This window comes from Lacerta agilis, chromosome 11, assembly GCF_009819535.1.
Source record: "Lacerta agilis isolate rLacAgi1 chromosome 11, rLacAgi1.pri, whole genome shotgun sequence".
Lineage (NCBI taxonomy): Eukaryota > Metazoa > Chordata > Lepidosauria > Squamata > Lacertidae > Lacerta > Lacerta agilis.
In genome coordinates, this window is record NC_046322.1 from 10,423,400 (window position 1) to 10,451,110 (window position 27,711).

A 27,711-nucleotide genomic window follows, 5' to 3' on the forward strand; every position below is an offset into this window, starting at 1 on the left:
CCTTCTCCCCTTTGGAGCAACACATGCAGGGCAGCAGACAGATAACTGTGGAAGCGACACACAGCTTTCCCATATCGAACAACCAGGCGTGAATTTGAGACCAGCAAAAAACAAAAACAAACCCACAACACCAAGGATTTCCCCCCAGGAACATCACAAGGTGCATGTCTTCTACATGAACACTTTTGACATGAAAGAGATGTTCGCACTCAAGCACTCCAAGGCCCCTTGCATCACAAATATTATTTCAAAACAAGAGCAATGGATCGTGGTGCCAGGAAGCAGCTCTCGGCCGCAACACAGAACAGCTTCTCTTTACCTTTAACTTACTCCCTGTTGTGGCATGCCTGGCTATTTCCGAGGGCGGCCGGGGGGGGGGGGGGAGAGAGAGAGCATTTCATAGATGTTTTACTGCAATTTTTGTGCTGTGTGCTCAGATAGGGAAAAGCGGGACAGTTGGAAGTGAGGATTGTTCTATTTGGCAGGTTGCAATGCTTGCAGAGATGGAACCGTTGAAATAGCGTGACTCTGAATTCCATCCAGTGTATTTAGGATAGCAGCTTTTTTTTAAAAGTCCTTCCCTTTTCTGCAATAGAGCAAACATCTCTCCTGTATTGAATTGCTTCTTCAAAGAAGCAAACAGAGCTGGGGTCCTTTATCTACAAGAAAGGCTCCTTTATTTGCTTCCTCTCCTCCCTTCATTCCATCTGTACTAATACACCTACAGAAGCAGGATGTGGGCAAGTGCCACTGTTTTGTGCACAGGAGAAAGATGTTCACCACAGCTCATAGGTAAGGGGACCCCTGACCATTAGGTCCAGTCGTGTCCGACTCTGGGGTTGCGGCACTCATCTCGCGTTACTGGCCGAGGGAGCCGGCGTACAGCTTCCGGGTCATGTGGCCAGCATGACAAAGCCGCTTCTAGCGAACCAGAGCAGCGCACGGAAACGCCGTTTACCTTCCCGCTGGAGCGGTACCTATTTATCTACTTGCACTTTGACGTGCTTTCGAACTGGTAGGTTGGCAGGAGCAGGGACCGAGCAACGGGAGCTCACCCTGTCGCGGGGATTCAAACCGCCGACCTTCTGATCGACAAGCCCAAGAGCATCCGTGGTTTAACCCACAGCGCCACCCGCGTCCCGTAGTAACAGTAATAAATCTGCCCAGCCAGAAGCTGCAAGACTGAAGAAAGGTTTTTGTTTAACTCGCACACTGCTAACCGGAATAGAATCTTGTTCACAATATCGCACCAATACTTTGGTGTTCCTTCTTGGCCTCTTTTTATCTGCTTGCTGCTTCTCCCGGCTCCTCTGGCTCAGAGCACCTGAATCCTAACAATGAAGTGAAATTAACCTGCCATTTAAACGGTGTTATCTGCTCCACGCAGTCTGCCTTGTGTCCCAATCTCTTTGGAGGAAGCTCTTCGCTGCCCCTGCTGCTGCTGCCGCCTCCTGCCCTCCCTCCCGGTCTGGCTGATTTTCCAGTTGTTTTGGTTGGACTTTCGCCCTTGAATTACTCTGGGGAGAAAAGCCACTGAAAACAGATGAAAGGGGAGCACATACCTCTGGGGGTTAAGCATTAGACTCATGTACCCCTTGGGGTGGGGGAATCTATTTCCAAAAAGGGGAAATGCAAAGGCTTACTACACATTGCTTGTGGCTCACTAGCATGTTTGGTGGCAATCCTGTTTTGAACTGCTGAGTTTTACAGTTTTTGCACATGTGTGTACACATGCACACAAATGTTTAATTCTAACTGCAGCCATAGGGGTTTAAGCAGTATCATTTTTAAAAAATATACAGTGTACTGTATATAGAATATGGATAGGTATCTTTTCAAAATGAGAGCAAAATGAGATCAAGTGATACTGCAAACTCACACCCCTCATTGAGCTTGTATACATACGTAAGAGGCTCATTTATAATTATATTTTAGGATGGATTCATGTTCCTATGTAGCTGCATTGCTTTATACTTTCTGAAGTCCCATGATCATATTATAAAGCTGTTGCGTTCTGCATTATAAATCAAGCCCTGCAAGGAGTCGTATCTTTCTGTTTTCCAATGTGTTTCTTACCAATAAAAAAATTCAGTGTGGCACGAGCAAATTTTCATTCTGAAAGTGTGGCCCAGGGGGAAAAAATTTGAGGACCACTGGCTAGCAGCAAGGGCTTGATGGAGTCACGAAGACATTGTTGCTTCTAGAGCCCTGTGGCATTGATCCTGTGCGAGTTTGGCTCCAATCCACCCTTCTGAAACACCCTGTTACTGGGGTTTCCACTGGGAAAACTACTGGTGGTTTCTTCCACCTGCCATCTGAGGAGGTGCATCGCAGTGCTCCTTGAGCGTGTTGCCCTGTGTTGGCCAAGGCCAATCGAATCAGGCAGGACTGGTTGGAGGGACACCCAGCACGATGGACTGAGAACTTGAATTGTTTTGCCCACTTATATATGAGGATCACCCCGTGTAAAGTATCAACAACTGAAGGCTAAACACAGAAGGATATAGCTGTAGCAAGGAACCCACACCTCAGGAGGCAGAGTACCAACCAGAATGTTAATGTACATCCCTTGACTGCCTTGGGGCCAGGGATCAGCGAATATTTGGTAACATCTGGTCACTGTGAGCTCTTCAAGGGCCCTCTACCCCCATGAGGACTCTTGCAGATTGTAGTATGCCAATGATAGGTAAAGGTAAAGGTAAAGAGACCCCTGTCCATTAGGTCCAGTCGCGGACGACTCTGGGGTTGCGGCGCTCATCTCGCCTTACTGGCCGAGGGAGCTGGCATACAGCTTCCAGGTCTTGTGGCCAGCATGACTAAGCCGCTTCTGGTGAACCAGAGCAGCGCACGGAAACACCGTTTACCTTCCCGCTGAAGTGGTACCTATTTATCTACTTGCACTTTGACGTGCTTTCGAACTGCTAGGTTGGCAGGAGCTGGGACCGAGCAACGGGAGCTCACCCCGCCGCAGGGTTTCGAACCGCCGACCTTCTGATCGGCAAGCCCTAGGCTCTGTGATTTAACCCACAGTGCCACCCGCATCCCAATGATACCTTGCACTATTTTAATGAAACCAAGATGGACATTTCTTCTCCACAATTCAATCTTAAGCGAATCATTAAGGATGGGAATCAAGAAGAGGAGGCTAAGCATGAACCATGAGTAATGCTGGGATGTCAGATTTAAGTTTATTCCACCCCCTGGTATCTCAGAGCTTACCTTGCTGGCCTTCAGTATATTTATCTGTTCTTCATGTACAGTGTCTCTGTTTTTCTCCAGAAATCCATCACACTGGTACTCCACCTAGGATACAGGGAAACACAGCAGGTGCGGGAGAAGAGTTAAGATTCTGAATGTAGATTATCCTAACAAAAAACCACTCAGATTTTTTTTTTTCAGACACAGAGATGAGCCACAAGGTTTAAAAAACATTGTTTTTGATGGCATCCTGAATCTTACCTATGCCCATGACGGAATCCTCAGGTTGTGGCTTCCCAAATTCAACCTGAGTTGACCCACACATATAAAGGTAAAGGTACCCCTGACCATTAGGTCCAGTCGCAGACGACTCTGGGGTTGCGGCGCTCATCTCGCCTTACTGGCCGAGGGAACCGGCATACAGCTTCCAGGTCATGTGGCCAGCATGATTAAGCCGCTTCTGGCGAACCAGAGCAGCGCACGGAAACACCGTTTACCTTCCCGCCGGAGTGGTACCAATTTATCTGCTTGCACTTTGATGTGCTTTTGAACTGCTAGCTTGGCAGGAGCAGGGACCGAGCAACAGGAGCTCACCCCGTTGCAGGGATTCGAACCGCCGACCTTCCGATCGGCAAGCCTTAGGCTCTGTGGTTTAGACCACAGCGCCACCCGCGTCCCACCCACCCATATATATATATATATATATATATATATATATATGTATATGTATGTATATATATATATATATATATATATATATATATATACACACACACACACACACAAACACACAAAAAGCACTGCTGGACATCTTCTTCCTTGCCTTTCTGCTTCCAGTATATCAGTGATTCTGAATACCAGAAAACAGGGTTTTAACATGATTCTACGGAATGCACGAACAAGAGCTATATAGAGCAGGTGTTTCCTGAATATAAGCCAACTGTGCTCTAGAGACTTTTAAGCCTCTGAAGTTCTTATGGCATAAACTTCCAGAGAAAATCATTCTCCAGATATTAGCTTAGTTTAAGGCAGAAGGCTGGACAAAAGTTACCTAGTGAAATTTAAAGTGGGGTTGTTGTTGTTGTTGTTATTATTATGGCAATTAATTCTAGCTCTTTCCCATCTATCCTCCAAGCTTAAGGCAGAAAGCACATTTCAGTCTGAACCAACAAATCTCTCTCAGGTCAGCATCAAGGAAACCAGAACCAGACCCCTGAGGAAATCAGTCGTTAACAGAGAGCTAATTATAAGGATAATCAACAACATTTAGAGACCTCTCTGGAAATTGCTTTTCATTTCCTTTTTAAAACACATGCAAACCGCACATGTTAATTGAGGCCCATAAAATATGCTTATTTGCTCTGAGCTTAGTCTCCAAGCTTTTAAGAAGTAGATCATAAAGACTGAGAAATAGATCTTTAAATCTCGCAGGCTAGAAGCATCTCCCAGAATCTTTCCTCAGTACTTCAGATGTCACAGACTGAGCAATAATAGTCCACAAAGTATCTCAGACTTCTTTTCAAGGATCGTTAGTATGAAAAATTGCATGGTTTTTAAAATTTTCACTCCGCGGAACCCTTTTCACACTTACCCCTCCCTATCAAAAATTCCAGAGCCCTTCTGATTTAGACCCAAACATGCAACAGCAGTAGGTCCAATTACTTAAATCTGTGTGTGCCCCAATGAAAACTGGCAGTGGAGGTCTACATTTTTCGACCAAAACGGACAGACAAATATAGAAAGTTGGAGCCTCTCTGCACCTAACACTGACTTTTCCGCGGTGCTTGTTGCTCACATGCACTTCTACTCTAACTGGTCTCACTTCCAGAACCAAAGCTAGACGGAGGAATGAAGCACGAGGGGGGAGTGTAGGAGATCAGACCCAACCAATGTGCCTCTTTTGCTCAGATTCCCCCAGCTGGAACTAAACAGGTATCCTTCCATGTGCAGTCTGGTAAAGGTAAAGGGAACCCTGACCATTAGGTCCAGTCGCGGACGACTCTGGAGTTGCGGCGCTCATCTCGCTTTATTGGCCGAGGGAGCTGGCGTACAGCTTCCGGGTCATGTGGCCAGCATGACTAAGCCACTTCTGGCGAACCAGAGCAGCGCACGGAAACGCCGTTTACCTTCCTGCCGCAGCGATACCTATTTATCTACTTGCACTTTGATGTGCTTTCGAACTGCTAGGTTGGCAGGAGCTGGGAACGAGCAACGGGAGTTCGCCCCGTCGCGGGGATCCGAACTGCCGACCGTCTGATCGGCAAGCCCTAGGCTCTGTGGTTCAGACCACAGTGCCACCCGCGTCCCCATGTGCAGTCTGAGAGCCATGGAAAATAAGGCTCAGAGGGACATAAAGAAGGCCAGGTGGACTGTCCTTCAAAGAAGGACAGTCAACTTTAACAAAGAGCTTTTAAACACATGTGATAACAGAAGCTCCAGACTTATTTTTCTCTGATTTGTAGCCATTGCTCCAACCAATCAATACATAATTATGGCACTGCATCTAGGCCGCCAGGTATCCATCACAGCAGACCGGAGTGATGGGCCTTACTCAGTGAACACCTAGACCATTTCTTCTCTCATCCATCAAGCTGCTATCCCATTTAACTGAACATGACTTGGCACTAGTGTGGGAGAGAGACTGTGTATGCAAGTTCCCTCCACCCATCCTCGCAGCTGGTTCTTTGAGAGTCTGCTATTATTATAACTTGAAACGCACACAAGAAAATCAAGAGGGAGATGGCAAGGTACATTAGGCTGAGATGGTGAATCCTGTCAGAGCATACTGAGGCAGCTTCAAGGTTGGGGTTAAACCACAGAGTCTAGGGCTTGCTGATCAGAAGGTCAGAGGTTTGACTCCCTGCCACGGGGTGAGCTCCCGTTGCTCGGTCCCAGCTCCTGCCAACCTAGCAGTTCGAAAGCACGTCGAAGTGCAAGTAGATAAATAGGTACCACTTCAGCGGGAAGGTAAATGGCGCTTCTGTGCGCTGCTCTGGTTTGCCAGAAGCGGCTTTGTCATGCTGGCCACATGACCCGGAAGCTGTCTGCAGACAAACAACGGCTCCCTCGGCCTATAGAGCGAGATGAGCGCCGCAACCCCAGAGTCGGACACGAGTGGACCTGATAGTCAGGGGTCCCTGGCAGGGTTGCCAAATGTTTTTGGACCCCGTTCCTGTAATATAACCGTCTGGCATGAATTAAGAGTCATTTCTAAGAAGCGAGGTACTTGAATCTGCTGTTAAAAACTGCCCTACCTATTTCCTGGTCTTTTTGTTTGTTTATTAAACGGATACCCCACCTTCCACCCTGAAGGGTGCCCAGGGCAGCTACCAGCGTAAAACCTGTTAAGACTACATCCAAAGGTAGTAATTAAAAATGACAGCTTCAAAATCTACAGTGCCTGCCTGTTTCAGAATGCAACAACGAAATTATCAGTCAAACAAAGCTGAAAAAACAACCATCTATAACCTTCAAATGTAATTAAAGTCAACAATAAAGCCAGACTGAAATTCATGCCGACATTCTGTTTGAAAAAACAAAAACCTTTTTTTAGGAGGTGCTGAAGAGAGTTACAGCGAAGGTGCTTGCCTGGTGTCAACAGGCAGGGAGTTCCAAAGAGAGGGAGTTCTGCTATACCATGATGCAACTGAATGAAGGAGCTGGAGCTGGAGCTCCCATCTTACCCCAAATACAGGCTTTCAACTCATTCCTGCATTGCAGGTGGTTGGGCCAGACGGCCCTTGGGGTTCTTTCCAACTCTACATTTCTATGATTCTAGACTAGCCTGAGCATTTGAAGATAAAGAAGAAAGCAAACACATTCTCAGCAGCTGCCACAAACCACGCTCAGCCCATCGCCACACAGAACGCAGCCTATTGCAGCACATTCTCCAGCCGCTCCTATTACCTTATCTGCAAAGTGCACAACTATAAAGGAGATGTTTGACATGCGAGGTTTCTGGAAGTGCTGGCTGCTGCCGTGGCGATCGTACAGCTTCTGAGCCCAGTTCTGATCTGTTCCCTTAGGGACCTTAAAGAAAGAAAGTGAGGGAAGTGAGAGGGGTTAACACAGAAACACATCAATATTCAGCATAAAAGCCCATGCCTTATGCCGACTTTACAAAATGTCGTTAGGGTCAAGGCAGTTCTGAATGGAGATTTGCACTGCCAGTTCGTTCCGCAGCAATGATACGATTACAGCAGTTTACGATACCCAATGATGACACCGTCAGTACCACTTGCACTAATCCAGCCTTCTTCACGTACCTGGGACTCCTCAGGTGTCTTCAACTACAACTCCCATTAGCTCACAGCCAGCTGATGGAAGCTGTAGTTCAAAACATCTGGGAGGTCCCAAGTTGGCACAAGCTGGATTAGTGCGATTTTATGGTAAAATTTACCCAAGGACAAAACCCCTGCGCACAACTATTTTGGACATGTATATCTCACTTCTCCCCCAAGGACCTCAAGGCCACGTGCATGGCTCTTCCTTTCACAATGTTTTCCTTACAACAACCTTGCGAGGTAGGCTATAAAAGACTGCGACCGCTTAAGGTCACCCAATGAGCCTGACCGATTGGCGATTTGAACCCTGATCTTTCAGATCCTAGTCCAACCCTCTAGCCACTGCAGAGGTTGGGCGGCCGTTTGTCATGTATGATCTAGTTGAGATTCCTGCATTGGAGGGGGTTGTACTAGACAATCTTCAGGGCCCCTCCCAACTCTGCAAGTCTATGGTTCGAACACATGCAAAACTGGTAATGGACCAGATATTGACTGATCTGGCCATTCCTAGCTGGAGGTAGTTAAGAGACTAAACTGAGACCTCATCAAAACATGCTAGCGTCCCAGCAACATATCAAATAGGTAAGCAATCTTTGATGGCAAACTGGGACACTTGTATTGGTCAGGCTTTTCGTGGCTTGAGAATAAAACGTTTTGAGCATTTTACTTTTATGTTTACCCCAACATTTTCCTTACAACTTTTATTGCACTCTTACAGCAATGCTACTAGCGCTTGAGAAAACAGTAAACAAATGTTTATGCAGAAATTAAGCACAAAAATTCAGGATGCATCCTGTGTTTCGGCAAAACAAGAAAGCTCAGCACTAAAAGACAATAGCTTTTTCAAGTTTAAAGCACTCAGTGTCTTAATTACCCAAAGCAGATATACACCTATGCGGAAAACACGTATTTCAGCAGTAACTTGACAGCTTTTGCTTCTCCGTATCGCAATCCCACACACCTCAAACGACCTATTTTATCTTCTGTTTAATTATTGTACTAACAAAGTTTATTTTTGAAAAGGCCTTTCCATAAAATTTTGCCGTGCCATCAAGATAATGCCACCTTTGTTTACTCACGGCATCCTTAAAAATGTGAGGATTTGACAAGAATGGACTTTTGCACAATTTATTCTTTCTGCTCACTGCCCTGTCTCCCCACACCCCGTGTCCGTTACTGAAATCCCAAAGTGCTGTCCTGCTCCCAGGCACGGCCAACAGCAAAAAAACAACAACCCCATAGCTAATTTCAAAGGAGTAGCTAAGGCTAATTACTATCATACATTTTCAGTTGGACCTATACCAGTCATGTTCATAGACTACTTCTTCTTCTTCTTCTTCTTCTTCTTCTTCTTCTTCTTCTTCTTCTTCTTCTTCTTCTTCTTCTTCTTCTTCCAATTGTACCTTGGTTGATGAACGCCTTGTGACTCGAATGTTTTGGCTCCCGAACGCCGCAAACCCAGAAGTTAGTGTTCCGGTTTGCAAACCTTCTTTGGAACCCGAACGTCCGTTTCAGCTGTCGGCACTGTTTCCGGGCCCAATCAGCCAATCGGAAGCCGCGCCTTGGTTCGTGAACGTTTTGGAAGTCGAACGGACTTCCGGAACGGATTCCGTTTGTCAACCAAGGTACGACTGTATTGTTATTGCCACCCATCCGACTGGGTTGCCCTAGCCACTCTGGGCGGTTCCCAACAAAATATTAAAAACACAATAAAACTTAATACATGTCACCCGACCCCACCCCCACCCATCCTCCCCCCTGTCCACCTCCTTCCCTCTCTTCTTCTCAATGTCTCAACAAATGAAACTGATTTGTAAAAATGATACATGTAAAAAATACGAGAGAGAGAGAGAGAGAGACATTGCACACATACTTTTGTAAACCAAGAAATCTTTAATAAAAATACTCCAAAAAAATTTTATGGAAGAAATCTTACAGAATTTGGATGGAGGAAAAACCCCACACACAATAAAACAGCAAACATTTCAAACTCCCCCATACAGGGCTGCCTTCATAAAACAAGCAAGCAAGCAAACTGTGTGGCAGGTAAGTCAGGTACCAAAAGGATTGGGCTGCCACAGCTCTGCTCTGCTAAGCAGAGGATTATTGGAGCAGCAAAGGCAGAATTTTAAAAAAGCCTTTAAAGCTTATTGCTTATCATGACACTTGTATAGATGGAGGGCTACCAAGCACAATTCTGGCTCTCCTTACCTTGCATTCTTCATCCAGCAAGTCCAAGATACCCAGCTTGGCTTCAATAAGGTCTATGCATGGCTGGTTGTCGTAAAAATCTATAAGTGTCCAAGGGATCTGCTCCTTCATGTATTCCTCCTGCTCCAGTTTAAACACATGCTGCAACGGAAAGACAGTAAAGGTCCGTCTGGGTTTAGGAAAAACTAATCTGATGATAAATGAAGGAATGTTCTCAAGGGCCTACTGGGATTTGATTTGATTTTTTCAAAGCCCAGATGCCTAGTCACTCTCTAGATTTAATGCCTGTTTTATTCCAAATGTCTTGATTCTCAAATGGTCACACACCGGGAACGACACCCAAGGAACGGGGCATGTGCAAAAATGGGCATTGAGAGTGAAACCAGAAGCACAGTCGTGTTGCCTTCTTCCCCACAGGTAAGTGTTGTGTGTAAAGTGCTGTGAATAAAGACTCCAGAGCTGATTAACGCCAAGGTTGCAGGTTCAATCCCCATATGGGACAGCTCCATATTCCTGCATTGCAGGGGGTTGAACTAGATGACCCTTAGGGTCCCTTCCAACTCATTCTCCCCCCCCCCCTTTTAAATCTAGGGCTGACTGGGAAAGCGAAACCTGAGGATCACTATTAGTAGTAGTAGTAGTAGGCATTTTTATTCTCATCTGCAGCTGAAAAATAGCAGTGGAATGACAGCACCTGCCCAAGAGACACAACAGAAAAGGAAAAGGGGCTGGGAGGGAGGAGGAACTAAAAGCAAACTCTGGCACTAATTCTTAGATACAGAAATCTTGTAGCCAGGAACGGGGGGGGGGGGATTGGAGGACCCCGAATTTGCTGGTCTTTCAGCAACAGCCAACGGAGAGGTCCACCGTATGCACTGCTCTCCCTCTCTTGCTGCCTGATGCAGGAGAGGAAAGAAACTTGCATCTTTTTACACAAATGTAAAGATGCAAGCTAGCACAGGGGGAAACAGTTTCACTGAAACTTTACAAAGATGCACCAATAACGTTTCAGTGAAATGATCATTTCATGGTCATTTCTAATTCCATAGAACAATGGCTGGTTAGTTTTGGTTTTTGCTTTTTAAAAATTGTTTGGATAGGGCAAGGGGGGGGTTACCTGTTGTGGGGAAGATGTTCCTTGTTTCTTCACCTGTATTTCATTTGTTATGGGGGAGGGGAAGGGGAAAGTGAAGAAGTGTCGCCTGCTTTTTTTGGGGGGGGGAAGGGTTGACAGAGTATAAACACCATTTCTTCTCTTAAATGTATATTTTGTAGCGTCCACATTCAGCAAGGCTGGAAAAACTTGTGTGTGTGTGTGTGTGTGTGTGTGTGTGTGTGTGTATATATATATATATATATATATATATATATATATATATATATATGAGGGGAAAACTTTTATTAGTCAGGCCATTAGATAGTTGGGAACTTGGGAGAGCTTCCAGTTTTTGCAAACCACTGTGATATATATTTATGATACAGTGCTATATAAATGTTTTTTTTAATAAATAAATAAAACAAATACATGCAGTCTCTGAATCTGGGAGATGATGAAATACATTTTCAGCTACAATTTAGATACAGGCTACTCTTCCTCACAGGAGTAAGCCCCACTGAAACCAATGGACCATTACTTTAAGCAAGCATGCAAAATATTATAGACCCACCATGAATACTGAGGGCTCCTCTGTACTTTTAACGTGTTAAATAATACATCCTGTTTTCAGCGAAAACAAAATAACCTCAACTAAAAATAAAAAGGGGGGGAGCCTGTTGTGTGTTAAAAATGTAATGTGGTTGGAGACCCCCTTGCCATCTTCTACACATATTAAAAATATTTGCTTTTCTATCGATCCCTCTTCACCACATTTCCAGATAATGTCACTGTGGAAAAATAAAAAACTATAAACCCAAATTACCGAATTGAACTGCTGCTGGAGCTTTTCATTGGCATAGTTGATGCAGAATTGTTCAAAGCTGTTCACTTCGAAAGTTTCAAACCTGCAGACCGAAACAACATTCTCAGGTGAAGGCTACACAGAACCCGTTTCTAAAATCTGAGTTTGTAGTTGCATTTTAATCGTTTTATTTTTATTTTTTGGAAGCCACCCTGGGAATATGAGGCCCCCACTGTGCTTCTCTCTCTCTCTCTCTCTCTCTCTCTCTCTCTCTCTCTCTCTCTCTCTCTCTCTCTCTCCCAGAACAGGATGCTGGGCTACAAGGGTCATTGGCCTGATCCAACACGGCTCTTATGTTCTGAATGACCTAAACATCTAGGTAAGCACCACCACCCTCTCTGTCGCTGTCTCCCTCCCTCTGCATTTATTGCTGGGAAAGAAGAGGGCGAAAACATGAGCTTCTTTCTATTCAATTAATAAAGTGTTTGAGAAGATAAAGAGGCGGCTAAGGCAGAACACTTCCACTGGACCATAAAGATAAAGGGCTTAAAATATATATTTTTGTTGTCATTTTTTAAGGGCTGCGTTTGTAACTCTCCACGCTCTGCAATCTTGTTATTTAATACAGGCGCATTCAGTTAAAAATGTCCCCCAATTTTTCCGATTTTATCAGATTAAGAGCTCCTCTATTGTCATATATAACAGCTTAACTCTAACAGAGCAAGAGAACTGAAGGCTTAAGATAAAACCATTGGCTTAAGATAAAACCATTAACTTCTACAGTTTGTAAGTGTGCTGCTCCGACAGAAATCCAATCCCTCCCATTTTGAGGTCAATTAAGGAAATTTCTGCTCGAAGACTCAGATTTAGGCTGTTAAAAATGTATTTGTGATATTGTGATTTCAGCATGCAGCCTAAAAATTGGGAAATGAACTGTCCCTTTGTCTCCATGAAAGAAGGCACAAATACGGAATACAAGATGTTTTCCTATGATGTAGGATTAACTCGAGATTTGGTCTAATATCCAGCTCTTCTGGATATTGGACCAAAGGCCTTTCTCATCAGGCATATTATTTTCCAGAATGTCCAATGCCTCTGGAAAGACCATGAGCACACATAGTCAATGCTCTGATAGTCTCTACATTAGATTACTGCAATGCATTGTATGCAGGGCTGACTCTGAAAACGGTTTGGAAACTTCAGCTGGTGCAGAATTCGGCAGCCAGGCTGCTCACCGGGGCAAGACGGTTTCAGCATAAAACGCCAATCCTGGCCTGACTACTCTGGCTGCCAATCAGTTTCTGGGCCCAATTCAAAGTGCTGGTTTTGACCTATAAAGCCTTAAGTAGCTCAGGACCACAGTACCTCAAGGACCAGCTCTCCTTATATGAACTGACCCAGATCCTGAGATCATCCTCAGAGGCCTTTCTTCATTTGCCTCCTTCATTAGAAGTCCAAAGGGTGGCAACATGAGAAAGGGTCTTTTCTGTGGTGGCACCCTGTGTGCGGAATGCTCTCCCCAAGGAGGCAAAAATGTTTCTCTATAACCAGGCCTTTGGCTGACAGAATATTCTATGGCCTTTTAAATGTGTTATGGGAGAGGGGTTATTGGTTTGCTTTTGCTTTAGTATGTATTTTGTGTTCACATTTTGTATTTTCAATGTTGTGAACTGCCTTGTGATCTTCAGATGAAGGGCGGTACACAAAATAAACGAATAAATGAAATGGAGGCAGCGGCTCTCTCCCACTGCTTCTCCACAGCAATTAGTATTCACGGTCATTCTGCCTGTGATCCTGGAAGTATAACCATCAAGAGTAGTAGACAACGATAGCCTTATCCTCAGTTAATTTGTCTAATCCATGGGTAGGCAAACTAAGGCTTGGGGGCCGGATCCGGCCCAACCGCCTTCTAAATCCGGCTTGCAGACGGTCCGGGAATCAGCATGTTTTTACATGAGTAGAATGTGTCCTTTTATTTAAAATGCATCTCTGGGTTATTTGTGGGGCTTTTTCTTTCTGAAAAATCAGAAACTGCAATTATACACTCCCCAGGGAAGCAAAACATTCTGCAGGATGAGTACTGGACTAAGTCTGATGGAAGCGTTGCTTATCATGAAAAATGTAAAGCCACAGAGATTTCAAAATGAAGATGAAAACAAAATCTTAAAAACATGTACAATTTGCCAAAATGTGTTTTTTTTGCTTTCTTCTGGTTTCAAAGCTGGAAGAACGGCTATGGAAAACTCGAGTAATTTAAACAAAATAGGAAATTCTTTCCAGTAGCACCTTAGAGACCAACTGAGTTTGTTCTTGGTATGAGCTTTCGTGTGCATGCACACGAAAGCTCATACCAAGAACAAACTCAGTTGGTCTCTAAGGTGCTACTGGAAAGAATTTCCTATTTTGTTTCGACTATGGCAGACCAGCACGGCTACCCACCTGTAACTCGAGTAATTTAGTTCAAGACTCCTGCTTAACCTACCAGGATACTTGACTTCCAGGGCACATGGTTATCTTATTAGAACTATGTGTGGGCAACCTGTATCTTCTCAAGTGGCATGATGATGCCCTCAGGAACCTTCTGCAGGGCAGACTCAACAAGTTCTAATGAAAACCACAGAGAAACTCTGAAAAGCACAATCCAGGAATATCCTACGCTTAAAAAATAATAATGAAGTCTTTAAGTGAGTATCACCTTCCATTATATTTTACAATTTGTCAAGCTCTCTCACCATCTTTGATTAAGTGACTCTAGATTTTTAGCTGTTGGGAGGCAGTTCTAGGCCTGACTAAAATGTGTCAAATATGGCTGAACATGAATTAAAACTCTCTCACCAGCAGAACTCCACAAGCATTTCCATTTGGAACCTTACCGGTAGCTTTGGACACGATGATGTACGATCCCTTGCCATATCCCCAGGATACATTTCAGCATATAACAAATTGAGGTGGGTAAAAATTCACTGCATGCACCCAGGCCATGGCTGCATGCTGCTTGTGTTAATTTGATGAAAAGCATGCAAATAAAGTATGCATACTAATGACAACAGTGCAGCCCATGATGAATTTTCACCGTACCCATTGCGCTCAGCTTACTGTCCCTTTCCTCCTGCAATAAGAACGCAAGTCCTGTTGTTTCAGGAAGATTTTAATGTTTGCTGCTGTGTTGGAAGCTGCCCAGTGTGGCTGGGGCAACCCAGTCGGATGGGTGGTGTATGAAAAACAGATTATTATTATTATAAGAAGTGTCCTGCTGGATGAGACCAAAGGCCCATCTAGTCCAGCATTCCTGTTCTCACAAGTGGCCAACTAGATCAGTGATGGCGAACCTTTTTGAGCCCGAGTGCCCAAACTGCAGCGGAAAACCAACTTTTTTATTTCAAAGTGCCAACACTGCAATTAAACCTGAATATCGAGGTTTTTAGTTAGAAAAAAACTCCTACAGTTGTCCAAACATTTGCAGTCTTAAAAGTAAAAGTAAAACACAATAACAAAGTTTTCAATGTTACAGTTTTTTATTGAAAAAACCCCATAAACTCTACATGTGCATGTATTTTAGACAAAGGGATACTCAACTTGTAATAATGATTATATGCCAGACTGACATTGTATGGAACAAGCCTTGTTGTTGTTGTTCAGTCGTTCAGTTGTGTCCGACTCTTCGTGACCCCATGGACCAGAGCACGCCAGGCACGCCTATCCTTCACTGCCTCCCGCAGTTTGGCCAAACTCATGTTAGTAGCTTCGAGAACACTGTCCAACCATCTCATCCTCTGTCGTCCCCTTCTCCTTGTGCCCTCCATCTTTCCCAACATCAGGGTCTTTTCTAGGGAGTCTTCTCTTCTCATGAGGTGGCCAAAGTACTGGAGCCTCAACATCAGGATCTGTCCTTCTAGTGAGCACTCAGGGCTGATTTCTTTGAGAATGGATAGGTTTGATCTTCTTGCAGTCCATGGGACTCTCAAGAGTCTCCTCCAGCACCATAATTCAAAAGCATCAATTCTTTGGCGATCAGCCTTCTTTATGGTCCAGCTCCCCCTTCCATACATCACTACTGGGAAAACTATAGCTTTAAGTATACGGACCTTTGTCGGCAAGGTGATGTCTCTGCTTTTTAAGATGCTATCTAGGTTTGTCATTGCTTTTCTCCCAAGAAGCAGGCGTCTTTTAATTTCGTGACTGCTGTCACCATCTGCAGTGATCATGGAGCCCAAGAAAGTAAAATCTCTCATTGCCTCCATTTCTTCCCCTTCTATTTGCCAGGAGGTGATATTTAGATAGTTTGTTACTATTTCAACTTTGATTCAGACTGAAACAATATGCATATGATCAGGATGTCAAGTACTGATAGAGCCCAGTTCTGAACACTGCATCTGAAATTGTGTCCAAATGGTATTTGTGGATCTTCGTGAACAGATGGAGACACAGGCAGAAGTAGAACATTGACAGAATTTTTATATCGAATAAATAAATGGATCACTTTAACAGAATATGTGCTAAAATTAAGCTGCTGGTCAGGCAGATATATGTGTTAGCATAGTGAAATAACTCATCTTATGCACAGTCTCTGAATAGCAGTAACAGATAGAGATTATAGTGCTGCTCCAAAAGGTTTTCTTTTTCTTTTTCCTTACAAGCATTTCTAAGGGCAAGCAAGATGTGATGTTAAATGTGTCTTTGCATCCAGTGTGCTGGCTTGCTGTTATTGTTTTAAATGCAAATAGCATCAATTGGGGCAGTTGATAATAATCAGGGCCACAGCAGATGGAGAGTTCAACCCTTTCCACACCTGTTGTGGTCCTTATGAAAACCACCCCTTTGAAATTGCTATTTGCATTGGTAGGAAATGCAAATGTTAACACGGGAGGCTCTCTCCAAAGCAAATTAGGAATTGACCTCAGAAGAGCAACAGTCCTTAGGGCTGCAGCATGGGAGGAAATGGTTAAATTGCCTCTCCATGCCTGCTGTGTCCTTCATAAATATCCTTTTTGCCCCCAGCAAGAAGAGATGTTTTTACAATGCAAACCCACATCCCATCAGGAGAATATGCAATGCGGAGGGGAGAAAAGAAAAGAAAAGTGGAGTGGAGAAGGCTGAAGGAAATATATCTGGGGCTGGGGTGGAAGAAATGGAAAGGACGCAAAGAGGAGCAGGAAAGGAGGAAAGGAAAGGGACAGAAAGCGAACGAGAATCAGGAGGAGGCTGAAGGAGACCAGCAGCGCAAAAGGAAGGGAATATGAGTAGTGAGGGGAGAGAAAAAGGGCGAGAAGGGGCGAAGGTGCCCGAGGGAGGGGCAAGAGAGAGAGAGAGAGAGAGAGAGAGAGAGAGAGAGAGAGAGAGAGAGACACGGCCGGGTGCGCATGGATGGAGGGAGGCAGGGAGGCGCGAGAGGGAAGAGCGAAGCCACGCGGCTCCCCCCCCGCAGCGCTCAAAAGGAGGGCTTCCCCCTCACCCGCCGCCCGCCGCCCCTGGCCCAGCCCCCGCTGCTGTTACCTCGTCGTCGTCGTAGCCTCGCGTCGAATCCTCCGCAGCAGCCAGCAGCAGCAGCAGCAGCCAAACACCACTGGGACAGGCGCCAAGGAGGGAAATTGCTGCTGTCTGCTGCTGCGCCTGCGCTGGCAGGACGCATGAGCAGAGCAGCGCAGCGGCGCCATTTCCCCGCCCCTGGCGTGCCAGCAGAGAGAGCTCTGCGTGCCAGCTGTGGCACGCGTGCCACGGGTTCGCCATCACTGAACTAGATTATTCTGGAGAGGCCATTGGGCGCAACTGGGCTCCACTGCTTCGTTTCTGCGATTTGTGTCTATGTGGACGTATCATTAGAGAGAGGTGCAACAACGAGAGCTAATTCTCACCAGCATTCCTAGCAGATAAAGCTCTTTTGCTGAAGAGATCATATTCCTGACGTTTGCTGGCAAAGCTCATTGCGCCGAAGCACCTCTTTGATCAATTAAACGATGCCACTTAGCCCAGTTTTTCTATTTTTTAGGGCAGTGATTCCCAAACCCCCTTCTCTGACAAATAGGCATAAGCACCAGATGGTGGGTGAAGAAAATGAATTTCACACTAATAGACACCCCCTTGCCTAACTTAATCTTTCACGGGTATTAGACTTCAATTCAGATTCCTGTTCTCAGCTCAGATGTCTCTGACTGGCAAGCTTTTTTATTTTATTTTTTGCATTGGTCTTATGCCTCTCTCTTTTTTTCTGTGTTCTGCTAATAGCTTTTGGCTTGTCAAACCTCCATCCTTGGCAGGGGCAACTCTCTCTGAAATCAAGAGAACCTGTACGGATTTATTAGGTTACTTAAAAAAAAAAATCCTTCAATTTTCACCCCTCTTTTGTCCCATTGATCAAGGAACTGGAGCATCTCCTCTGTGACAAAAGGATAAAGAAGGTAGGTTGTTGTTTTTTTTGTTTGAGGGAAATAGTGATGATGGGAAGATGATCCATGGAAACAAAGTGGATATGATTATGAATGATGTGGACAGAGAAATATTTTCTTTCTGCACTCATAAAATCAGAACTTGGGGTCACCCAAACAAGTATGATTGACAATAGATGCAAGTCAGAAAAAAGGAAGCACTTATTCACAACATGATTAACTTATGGAACTCATTGCCACAATATGTGGTGCTGACTGCTAGCTTAGTTTTTTTTTTTAAGGATACAATTGGAACCTCCATTAATCAATACATGACTAACACTGTTGGAAACAGAGGGCTGTACTACCTCACAGGACTGTTGTAAGCAGCAGCAAAATTATATATGCAAAGTATCCAGTACTCCACAGTTGTGATTCTCAAACTGGCTGCAACTGTGGCCACGGAAGACACATGGGGTCTGCACTTGTTTCACCAGTGCAGTTTATTTATTAAATTTGTAAACCACCTTTTATCCATAGATCTCAGGGCGGTTCACAACGTAAAAAAGAGCTACCTCTCTTTCAATAAGTTTTGCAAATCATTTCCTCCGTAGTCTCAGCAAAAGTCTCGGCCTGCATTTGAGTAACCCTCCTTTAAAAGTGCTATATAAATTCTGCCAAGTATTACCGCTATGTTTTCCTGCATGGATAAGCAAACGGCCACTCCATCAGCACGCACGGCTCTAACCGTTTTGCAAATTCCAAACAATCTCAAGCGTCCAGCGGAAACCTTGTCCTGGCAAATGAAAACAAGCTTTCTGCCTACCCGTAAATGTCCAGCACCCCGATGAACGAATGCTGCTTGACCGTGGTGTGCAGGGCCTTGTTGATGTGCTGCACAATCCAGTTGAACAGCTGGGCATAAATGTGCTTGGCCAGCGCATTCCTGGCGTTCACGACCTGCTGGACAGACATGTTCTTGATATAGGTCTCCGAAGTGGTGACCAGCTTCCGATGGCAGAGCCAGTGCTCCATTTGGCTGTCCTCTACTCCCAGCAATCTGCAAAAATTATGCAGGTGTTCATCCTGTTTCTAGGATATAAAGAAAAACATCCAATTCAGCAAAGCATGCGATGGGAGACACGGACCAGATGACAACAAGAGCCCGCCCACCCGCCCCTCTGGTTAACAGGGGAAAGGAAGCGAGGGATGGAGGCTTCCGTTCTGAGAGCTGAATCTTGCTTTGAGTGATGAAGCTCGTTTACAGAGTTGTGCTCCCAGTTTCATTTATTCCAAATGAACTGATGTCCAAATTCAGCTCATAAGGTAATCAAGATTCTTAACAACCTCACTGCTATTTTAACCAGTCTCAGATTTGCCATATGCTGCTATTTTACCCATGATTTCCCACCTCCTATTGGTGCAGTAATAAAGCTGCTAGCACATTTGCAAAGCTAAGCAGTGTCCGGTATGGCTTCCAATTGGATGGGGAACCATGTGTTGAGATTTTTGCCTTGCAGGGGTTGGGCTAGAATCTAGATGATACTCGGGGTCTCTTCCAACACAACAGTTCTGTGATTCTGTGTAGACCAGTGGTGGGCCAAAGGTGGGCTGGGATCTACTAGAGGACCTCTGGGTAGATTAGCAAAGTATCTTACTTAACAAATATTTAAAAACAGGACCTCTCCACACCCTGCGGTCAGTTAGATAACGGAAATGAAGAACGTTTACTATGGTGCCCTCCTTTCAACAGTGTTCGCTTTTCATGCCTATTCCATCACCACTTCCTTTGGAAAATTTGTGTCAGGAAACCCCCCCTCCCCACGGCAGGTAGCATCCCGGAATCGTTTGCAGTACAGGGAACCGCCTCCGTTGTTCACCAGCTCGTCATCCCCCTCCTCAAGAGGAAGCGACCATTCCTCCAGTGGGGAGGGGGAGTTGGAGGCAGGAAGTCGGCGCAGGGGCTGTGCAGAGATCGCAGAGCCTGAGCACCAAGGGGAGAGTGGGGAACAGGGACAGTTTCCCACGCTCCGAGTTCGCAGACAGGAAAGACGTGGAAGGGGGAGGCGGGAGTTCAGGATCCCGCTCCTTTTTTGCTGGACCAAGAACTGGAAGGGTTCATTCCCGGACTCTGCGGAGGGATGAGATGGACGTTTGAACTTTTGCTCCACTGTAAATATTCTGCACAATAAAGAACTTAGTTTAGAAGTTCTGCGTTTGGCTGATTTCTCATGAGCAACCACTGAACATTCTTACAACTTGCCACATACTTCTACAGCAATTTTGGAAAATGAGGAGGAGGGAAAGCAGCAGGAGGAGAGTTACTTTCCATTGCTTTTTTCCAGAGCAAACAGAGCTTTAAACACCCCCTGTTTACAACGACATACACCTACAACTGGGATCAAGGTCAATTTGAGCCTCACACTTATTTAACCCTGAGAAACTGCATGTTAGTAAAAAAATAAAATAAAATTGGGCAGCCAGCAATTTTAAAACAGGGACCATGTCTGAACTGAGCAAGGACTGAAGGGTCAGGAATGTGATTCTGTGCCACATGCCTCAAGGCAATACCTCCTAGACCTGACTGTGAACAGCAACTGAAGCACCACTCAAGTTTTTGCCATATGCTCCTTGGCAACTGACTGCCATACAGAAGCCGGGACAGAGACAAACAGCCCGTTGAGACTGTTGCTCCCCTGTAAGCAGCGTTGAGTGGAGGGCCACACAAAGCCAATCTCTTCTCTACGCAGTCACATTCTGTTACATCACTAATTAAATGAGTTAACAGGCAGATCTAGCGTCACAGAGCTACACTTACATTTTAATTAAATAACACCAATGCCATTAAGGGAAGACAACGCTGCAAGAGAAGGTTTTGTTTATGTACCCAATTTATCAAAGCCCTGAAATTAAAAAACAGCCCATCTCTTGGTTAACAGCGACACTGCAAAAGCACATTTTAATATTTTAATTAAAGCAGAAAACTTCCCTGAAACAGCACATCGCAATTGCCACAGATTTAACAGAGAGCTACTATCACATTTATATTATTGTATTCATACTGCTTGAATAAGAAACACTTTGAGACGAAAGGGGAACTGCTAGTACACCTTTAGAGCAGATTCCTTTTTTTAGATGAGCTTGTGTTTTGTTCAGGCATTTTGATTTGGGAGGTACGGATGCTGCTTTAAGGAGCAGCAAACCCTGAATACTTTCCCCATGCTTAACCTACACGTTTGTAAGGGGAGAAGTACAAGAGTCTTCAGTTCTCTAACTGCGCAGCTAAAATTAGCTGCTCCTCAGACTTATAGAATCCCAGCACTGCAGAGTTGGAAGGGACCCTGAGGGTCATCTAGTCCAACCCCCTGCAATGCAGGAATGACTGCTCCCTACATCAAATGGGGGGTGCCTTTTGCATGGTCGCACGCAGCCCCCCGGATCCCAGTGTGGCTCCTGGTAGTTCGGGCTGGCTTCATCCTCCCCAAGCTGGATACCTGGAGGTCTCCGCCTACCTCAGCCAATCGCCCAATTCCGCCTCGGGAGGCATTGCCAGGGGACTGGCCAGGTAAGGGGAGGGACCGCCCTGCCCACAAAACAGAAGGTGAATCTTACCTGCGAAGCAGCAGTCAGCTCCAGAGCTTCTCCCACCCTGCCCTCCCTCAGTTAAGTCTTATTTTGCAGGTTAACCTCTTTTCCACAGGTACGTAGGCGCTGCTACGTCAGGGTCGCTGTTGAAGGGCCGGAAAAGAATTTTCCTGCATTGGCAGGTTTTGCCTTTCCCATAGCAAAATGTCACAACTTTGGCAGTTTCAGGCCTTGGGCAGAATCCTTTAGTCTATCTTCCTAAATGGGGGGGGGCGTGAAGTGGTGACCAACACCCCCCTTGAGGCGGTGATCCCAGGGTTCCCCGTTAAAGGGGTCTTGAGGGGAGGCATTGGCCATACGTCAAAAGGTTGTCATTGCTCTCCCCTCCAACGACGGCAAAACGGGGGGGGGGGGCCTCTCTGCTTGAACAAATGTTCTCCGGAGCCAGCCCAATCCCCACACATTCTGGATAACCCTGAAGTCTCCCAGATCCCTGGCTGGGGACTGGGAAGGATAAACGCCCAATGCCTAAGCCAAGGTCTCCCTACATCTGAAACTTAATAAAGTTGTGGCCAATTTTAATCCCATAGCACGTCGTCTTGATTCATTATTCTGCTCGGGGGTCACCTGGGGTTGGGGGGAACTCCGCCTGTCCATGCAATATTTTGCCCAGCAGTGGGGGGCTTGAACCCATGACCCCGGGATTAAGAGTCTCATGCTCTACTGACTGAGCTATCCCACAAGCTTAGGCAAGTGGGAGAGGTGTAACACAATACCGAAAGAGCCCTAAACTATTTTATCAGAATCTGGGGACAAAACAAATGGCCTCTTCCATGTTTACTGTATTCCTGAGATTGTATTGCTGTTTTAAACTGTTTTTAATATTGTGTTTTAATTGTTGTGACCTGTTCTGGGGCCTCAGGGTGAAGGGCAGGTAATTAATTAATTTATTGTTATTGTTATTATTATTATTATTACAACAACAGCAACAACAACAACAACACAGAGAACTTACTGATATACTGGAGGATTCTCCATCACGTTCTGGCTGAAGGTCCACATTTCCTAAGTGCAGGATAGCAGCAAGTATCTTAAAAATGGCCAACTGATGGGAATCCTTCACTCCTGAAAGAAACAACCAATATCCAGTTTTCACAGAGGGAATGTGCCCGGAGAATTGCTTTCACATGGCTGCAGGGGATCGATAGGGTTTGATTCCTGTTCCTGCCCTAAGAATCTCAGCCTTAAAATAACAGCAGTAACAACATTCCTATTTCTAGCTCTCCTGGTTCCAAGCATATACATGAATGTGTGGGCATTGCCTGTTCTAATCTCAAGTCAGAGAAGGGCCTGAATTAATTTTTGGTAGCTGGAGGGTAATATAGCACCATCCACTATGCAAAGCAAAACAAGACATACAAAATAAGAGAAATTATGATATCCTGCCCAGTTTGCATAATCTATACAGGTGACAATTCAATGGTGCAAAATCTGGAATAACAGGTGAAAAATTGCTGTTGGACTACAACTCCCATCATCCCTAGCTAGCAGCACCAGTGGTCAGGGGTGAGGGAGTTGTAGTCGGACAACAGCTGGGGACCCAAGTTTGAGAAACGCTGATAGGCAACCACTATTGGGCTAGATCAGGCATAGGCAAACTCAGCCCTCCAGATGTTTTGGGACTACAACTCCCATCATCCCTAGCTAACAGGACCAGTGTTCAGGGATGATGGGAATTATAGTCTCACAACATCTGGAGGGCAGAGTTTGCCTATGCCTGGGCTAGATGGGTCAACACTCGGATTCAGCACAAACCAAAACGGATTTTAATGGATTGATTAATCGGCACAAAATATGTGTATGAGTAAATAATTTTTGGAAGAAAAAGCTTATACCTGTATAATATTTTTAACCAATACCTGCACACATTCCAGGAAGCACAATCTTAGAAGCATTTCCTCCCGTGCAGGAAACTAGGGTGGTGGTAGGAATACCTCTTCTTAGCCATAGATTTTTGCAAACACTTTTATTAAAATTAATTAACAAACTCGTGGTCTAATTAAAAATCTTTGGGGTGAATCATCTACTAATTTAACCAATTCATTGACTAACATGGCAACATCAATTGCCATGTCGATGAAAGCACGAATAGCTATATGCCTGCAAAGCATTATTCAAATTAAATAGGTAGACAAGCAAGGTAAAGCTGACTAAGTGTGGGTGTGTTTGGGTGTGCTGCGGTTGCATGAGCGTACACACCCACACCCAAATGCCTTCAAGGGTCATGAGATCACATTAAAACTCCTGCGGGGTTATGCAGCGCCTTCTGCAAGGGATAGCCATATCAGCCAAATGTTCCACTGGGAAACCATCCAAGTCATCTTTTAAACAATCCCTTACCCAGCAGAGTGAAGGCATGCCTGGTTTTCTCAAAGTCGTCTGCGTCATCCACACCTTCGATGGATGTGTCTCCTCCCAAAGAGGTGTAGAGAAAGTTTTCGGCAGGCACTGGGGGGAAAGAAACAGAGAGCGTCAGTTTGTAAAAGCGAAAAACACTGCCGGACATCAGCTCCAGCAATGGCCAGCGATGCTGGGAGTCGCAGTTCAGTAACATCTGGGTGGACAAAGGTTCTCCGTGTGTGTGCTAAATCGTATTGAGTTTGACGTAGAATCCTAGAGTTGGAAGAGACCACAAGGGCCATCCAGTCCAACCCCCTGCCAAGCAGGAAACACCATCAAAGCATTCCTGACAGATGGCTGTCAAGCCTCTGCTTAAAGACCTCCAAAGAAGGAGACTCCACCACACTCCTTGGTAGCAAATTCCACTGCCGAACAGCTCTCACTATCAGGAAGTTCTTCCTAATGTTTAGGTGGAATCTTCTTCCTTGTAGTTTGAATCCATTGCTCCGTGTCCGCTTCTCTGGAGCAGCAGAAAACAACATTTCACCCTCCTCTATATGACATCCTTTTATATATTTGAACATGGCTATCATATCACCCCTTAACCTTCTCTTCTCCAGGCTTCTAATGCGTTGACTTGGAACTCCAGATCACACATACTGCTTTTCGCATCATGACTCCCAGAGCAGATGCACCGGCTTCGTGGCAGCAGTCTCACCGTCACTTACTGGGGTAGGTGTGGTGTGGGTGCATCAGCAGGAACACTCTATTTGCTCTCCCCACTGCCTCCTCACTTCTTCCTGGCCCATCTAGTCCAGCACCCTATTCCCAACCAGATTCCCGCGGAAAGCCTGCAAGCAGGATTTAAGCACAAGAGCAATCTCGGCTCCTGTGGTTTCCATAAAGTGGCGCAACTCGCCCATGGGTGAGACAAATCTGTCTCAAGGTATACCATTACCAGCTGGCATCTCAGACCAGGTGAGAGCTCTACCAGGTTTATCTTCATAGGCAAGTCAATACTTCATTCAAGCGGTACTGACTTCTGCGACGAACCTCCTCTTCACACTCTCCCCTTGTTACTAAGTGAATTTCTAATCAGGTGTTCTGGGTCAAATTTCAATCCACCCCACCTGTCCCTCTGAGGTCCGTCTGTTATTTCAGTTCCCTTCTATTAATAATCTGGGAATCTCTTAGTAACGGGAGTTTTCCTGTCCAGCGGCCGTGGCCGGTTATATCCTCTGCTCTGGGCTTCAGGGGTTAAACTCTTCTTTGCCTACAGTTCAGGATCTCTCTTTCATTAGATCCCTCACCATATCAGTTAGCTAAGCCCTCTTAGCAACTCTGTGGCAATACCAGGGTTTCCGCCCGCTAGCCCCTCCTGAGGGAACTCCAAGGCACAAACTATCACCCTGCAGGTCTGTTTTGTCCTTTCCCTGAGTTCACCTCCTCATGAGCGTACATAACTCGCTGGACCAAATGAACGACCATATTTTCTTAGCTCAACAATAAGAAGTCTTTATTTCTTTCAGAACATAACGGTTTCAGTAATGGTTTATAAGCTTAATTTCATAACAGTGTAAACTCTTTCATTCAGCATCATATACACATCTTCAACGATCCTAACCTATCCTAACCTACCCAAACCTATCCTGGTCCCACACCCTCCTTCTTCCAGTCACCACTCCCCCGCACTAACGGCTGCTCCCTACTTTTAAAGAGCAGAATGTCCCGCCTCCCCTGGGATATCTGCCACTCAAACTGGGGTGCCCATTAACTCCTAAAACACCGTGGGTTTCAGAACACCCCTTAATTTAGATCCTGCGTTGCCAACATCTGAGAGAGGCTGTCCTTCAGCGTTTCAAACACTGCGGTGCTCTACCTCCTTTTGAGGCAACACAGTCCAGAGTGGGCTGAAGGATTTCAAAACGGCACCTCAAGTGCGGTTTTCATCTTCAGTAACATTTACTCCAAATGGGAGTGCAGCAATCCGCCATTTCCCATGACATGCGGATGGGGCTGTTCTGACCTGCCCCGTGGCTTCAAAACGAGTGAAGCTGAAATAACAGAAACATGCACACATCTTGCACTGGAGAACAGAAAGATTTCTAAGTTGGAAATTAAAAAAATAAACCCACAGTTTGTTTATAAACTGCTGGCATATGGGAATAAACATTGGCTGCACTGCTTAAAATGTATATTTTCTACCTGATTATACACTTAAAAAAAACTTTTTTGTTTATGATTAGCTCAGTGGTTCTGCCTGATTAAGTGTGCTTCCACTGAACTCCTCCTGAGGACAGGGAGCAAAGTCCTCTCCTTCCTAGCTTTCCGTTTTATCTCCGTTTAATCAAAATGGCATAGCTTTATCTGAAACTTTCACAGAGATTTAAACATCCATTTCAATATATGTTTCATGATGACTTGTAGACCAAGTAGGGAGCCCTCAAGGGAAGACGGAGGACTGCCAGAAAAAAGCGGTGTTGTGTTTTTGTGAGTCCAGTGAGGGAGGGCATTTTAGCGCTTGTATAATGACTTCCCACACCTGTGAAACCGATGGACCAGTTAACAAATGCATGCCAGTGGATGCAATTCTCAAGGATGGGTGAAAAGGCACAATGGAAAAGCATGTCATTTGAAGTAAGGTAGGGTAAGGGGGGAAATATTTCCTCTTACAGCCTGCCCTTTCACCCTTTACCTTCACCATAGTGGGTCACAAGAACGTAAAAACAAAAACAAACAACCAAGAAATAAAACCACAGCTTATATTATCAATTTTTTTTTAATTTAATAACTGGCTTCTTCATTGGTCTCGAGACAATTTACATACAAACAACTAAAACAGTACAAAAACCAGCAACTAATGATAGGTTTTCACATAACACAGAAAAGGCACAGGCCTTCTAACCCAGCAGGAAAAGCTTACCAAGAAACAAAAATATATTCAGCTGTTTCCAGAAAATCATAAAATAAAACCACAAAAATAACCAAAGGCAAAACAACAAATAGGGGGCAGAAAGACAATCACTCAACCAACCAACCAACCAACCAACCAAAGGCCTGGGTAAAAGACTATCTGTCTGGTGTTTTAATATGAGATGGCTTGCTCACACATGCAAGTCACACTCAATGTCTCTCAGCCATCAAGAGACTGGCATGCTTGTGCCAGTTTGCCATAAGTACCAGGTCTCCAGGGGGGGGGGGGAGTCATGCCAGGTCTGTTCCAACACACACAACAGAAAGTTTTATGGCACTTTCCATGAAACGCTATCCTGATCTGTAGGTATCATTCTATAGATAAAATTGTAAGACGGTTGTCATGCTGCAGTTCACATGGCTACCAACAGGTGGCTACAGCAACTCCTACATGACAACAGACTGGCAGACAGGCAGGCAGGCAAGCAAGCAAGCAAGCAGTGCGGGGCGGGGCGGGGCAGGCAGCCCACATGAGCTGTTTCAAGTAAAATGGGAGGTGCTTCAGAGAACAGTTTGCAAACTGCTCCTTCCTTCCTCCATTAAACACTGCTTGCATATACTCAGTAAAGTGTACTGTAGCCAATAAAAGCTTAGATCACAATCACTTTGTTTTCAAGAGACTGTGTCTATTTGTGTGTTATGCGCGCGCGCGCACACGCACGCGCGCACACACACACACACAGAGAGAAAGTACATTGCCTATAAAACAAAGGGGACCCATTAAAATTCACAGATGTGCATTTTATAAAATTCACTGCAATTCATTCTCTGTGGCAACTTGCCATTCACTCTGAAGCATGT

The 27,711-nt window shown here is 45.1% G+C and overlaps 1 protein-coding gene across 1 annotated transcript in view; it reads right to left on the reverse strand.

Annotated features, from left to right (window-relative positions):
- The window catches only part of MYO5B (myosin VB), a 253,344-nt gene that overhangs the window by 90,578 nt on the left and 135,055 nt on the right, over positions 1-27,711 (reverse strand). Inside the window, exons 8-14 of the mRNA XM_033164355.1 lie at positions 23,938-24,045; positions 22,553-22,662; positions 18,779-19,044; positions 11,612-11,693; positions 9,693-9,833; positions 7,105-7,227; positions 3,220-3,303 (exon numbers count right to left, since the gene is read on the reverse strand). Coding sequence (XP_033020246.1) covers positions 3,220-3,303; positions 7,105-7,227; positions 9,693-9,833; positions 11,612-11,693; positions 18,779-19,044; positions 22,553-22,662; positions 23,938-24,045 — 914 coding nt within the window. The remainder of the gene's footprint in view (positions 1-3,219; positions 3,304-7,104; positions 7,228-9,692; positions 9,834-11,611; positions 11,694-18,778; positions 19,045-22,552; positions 22,663-23,937; positions 24,046-27,711) is intronic.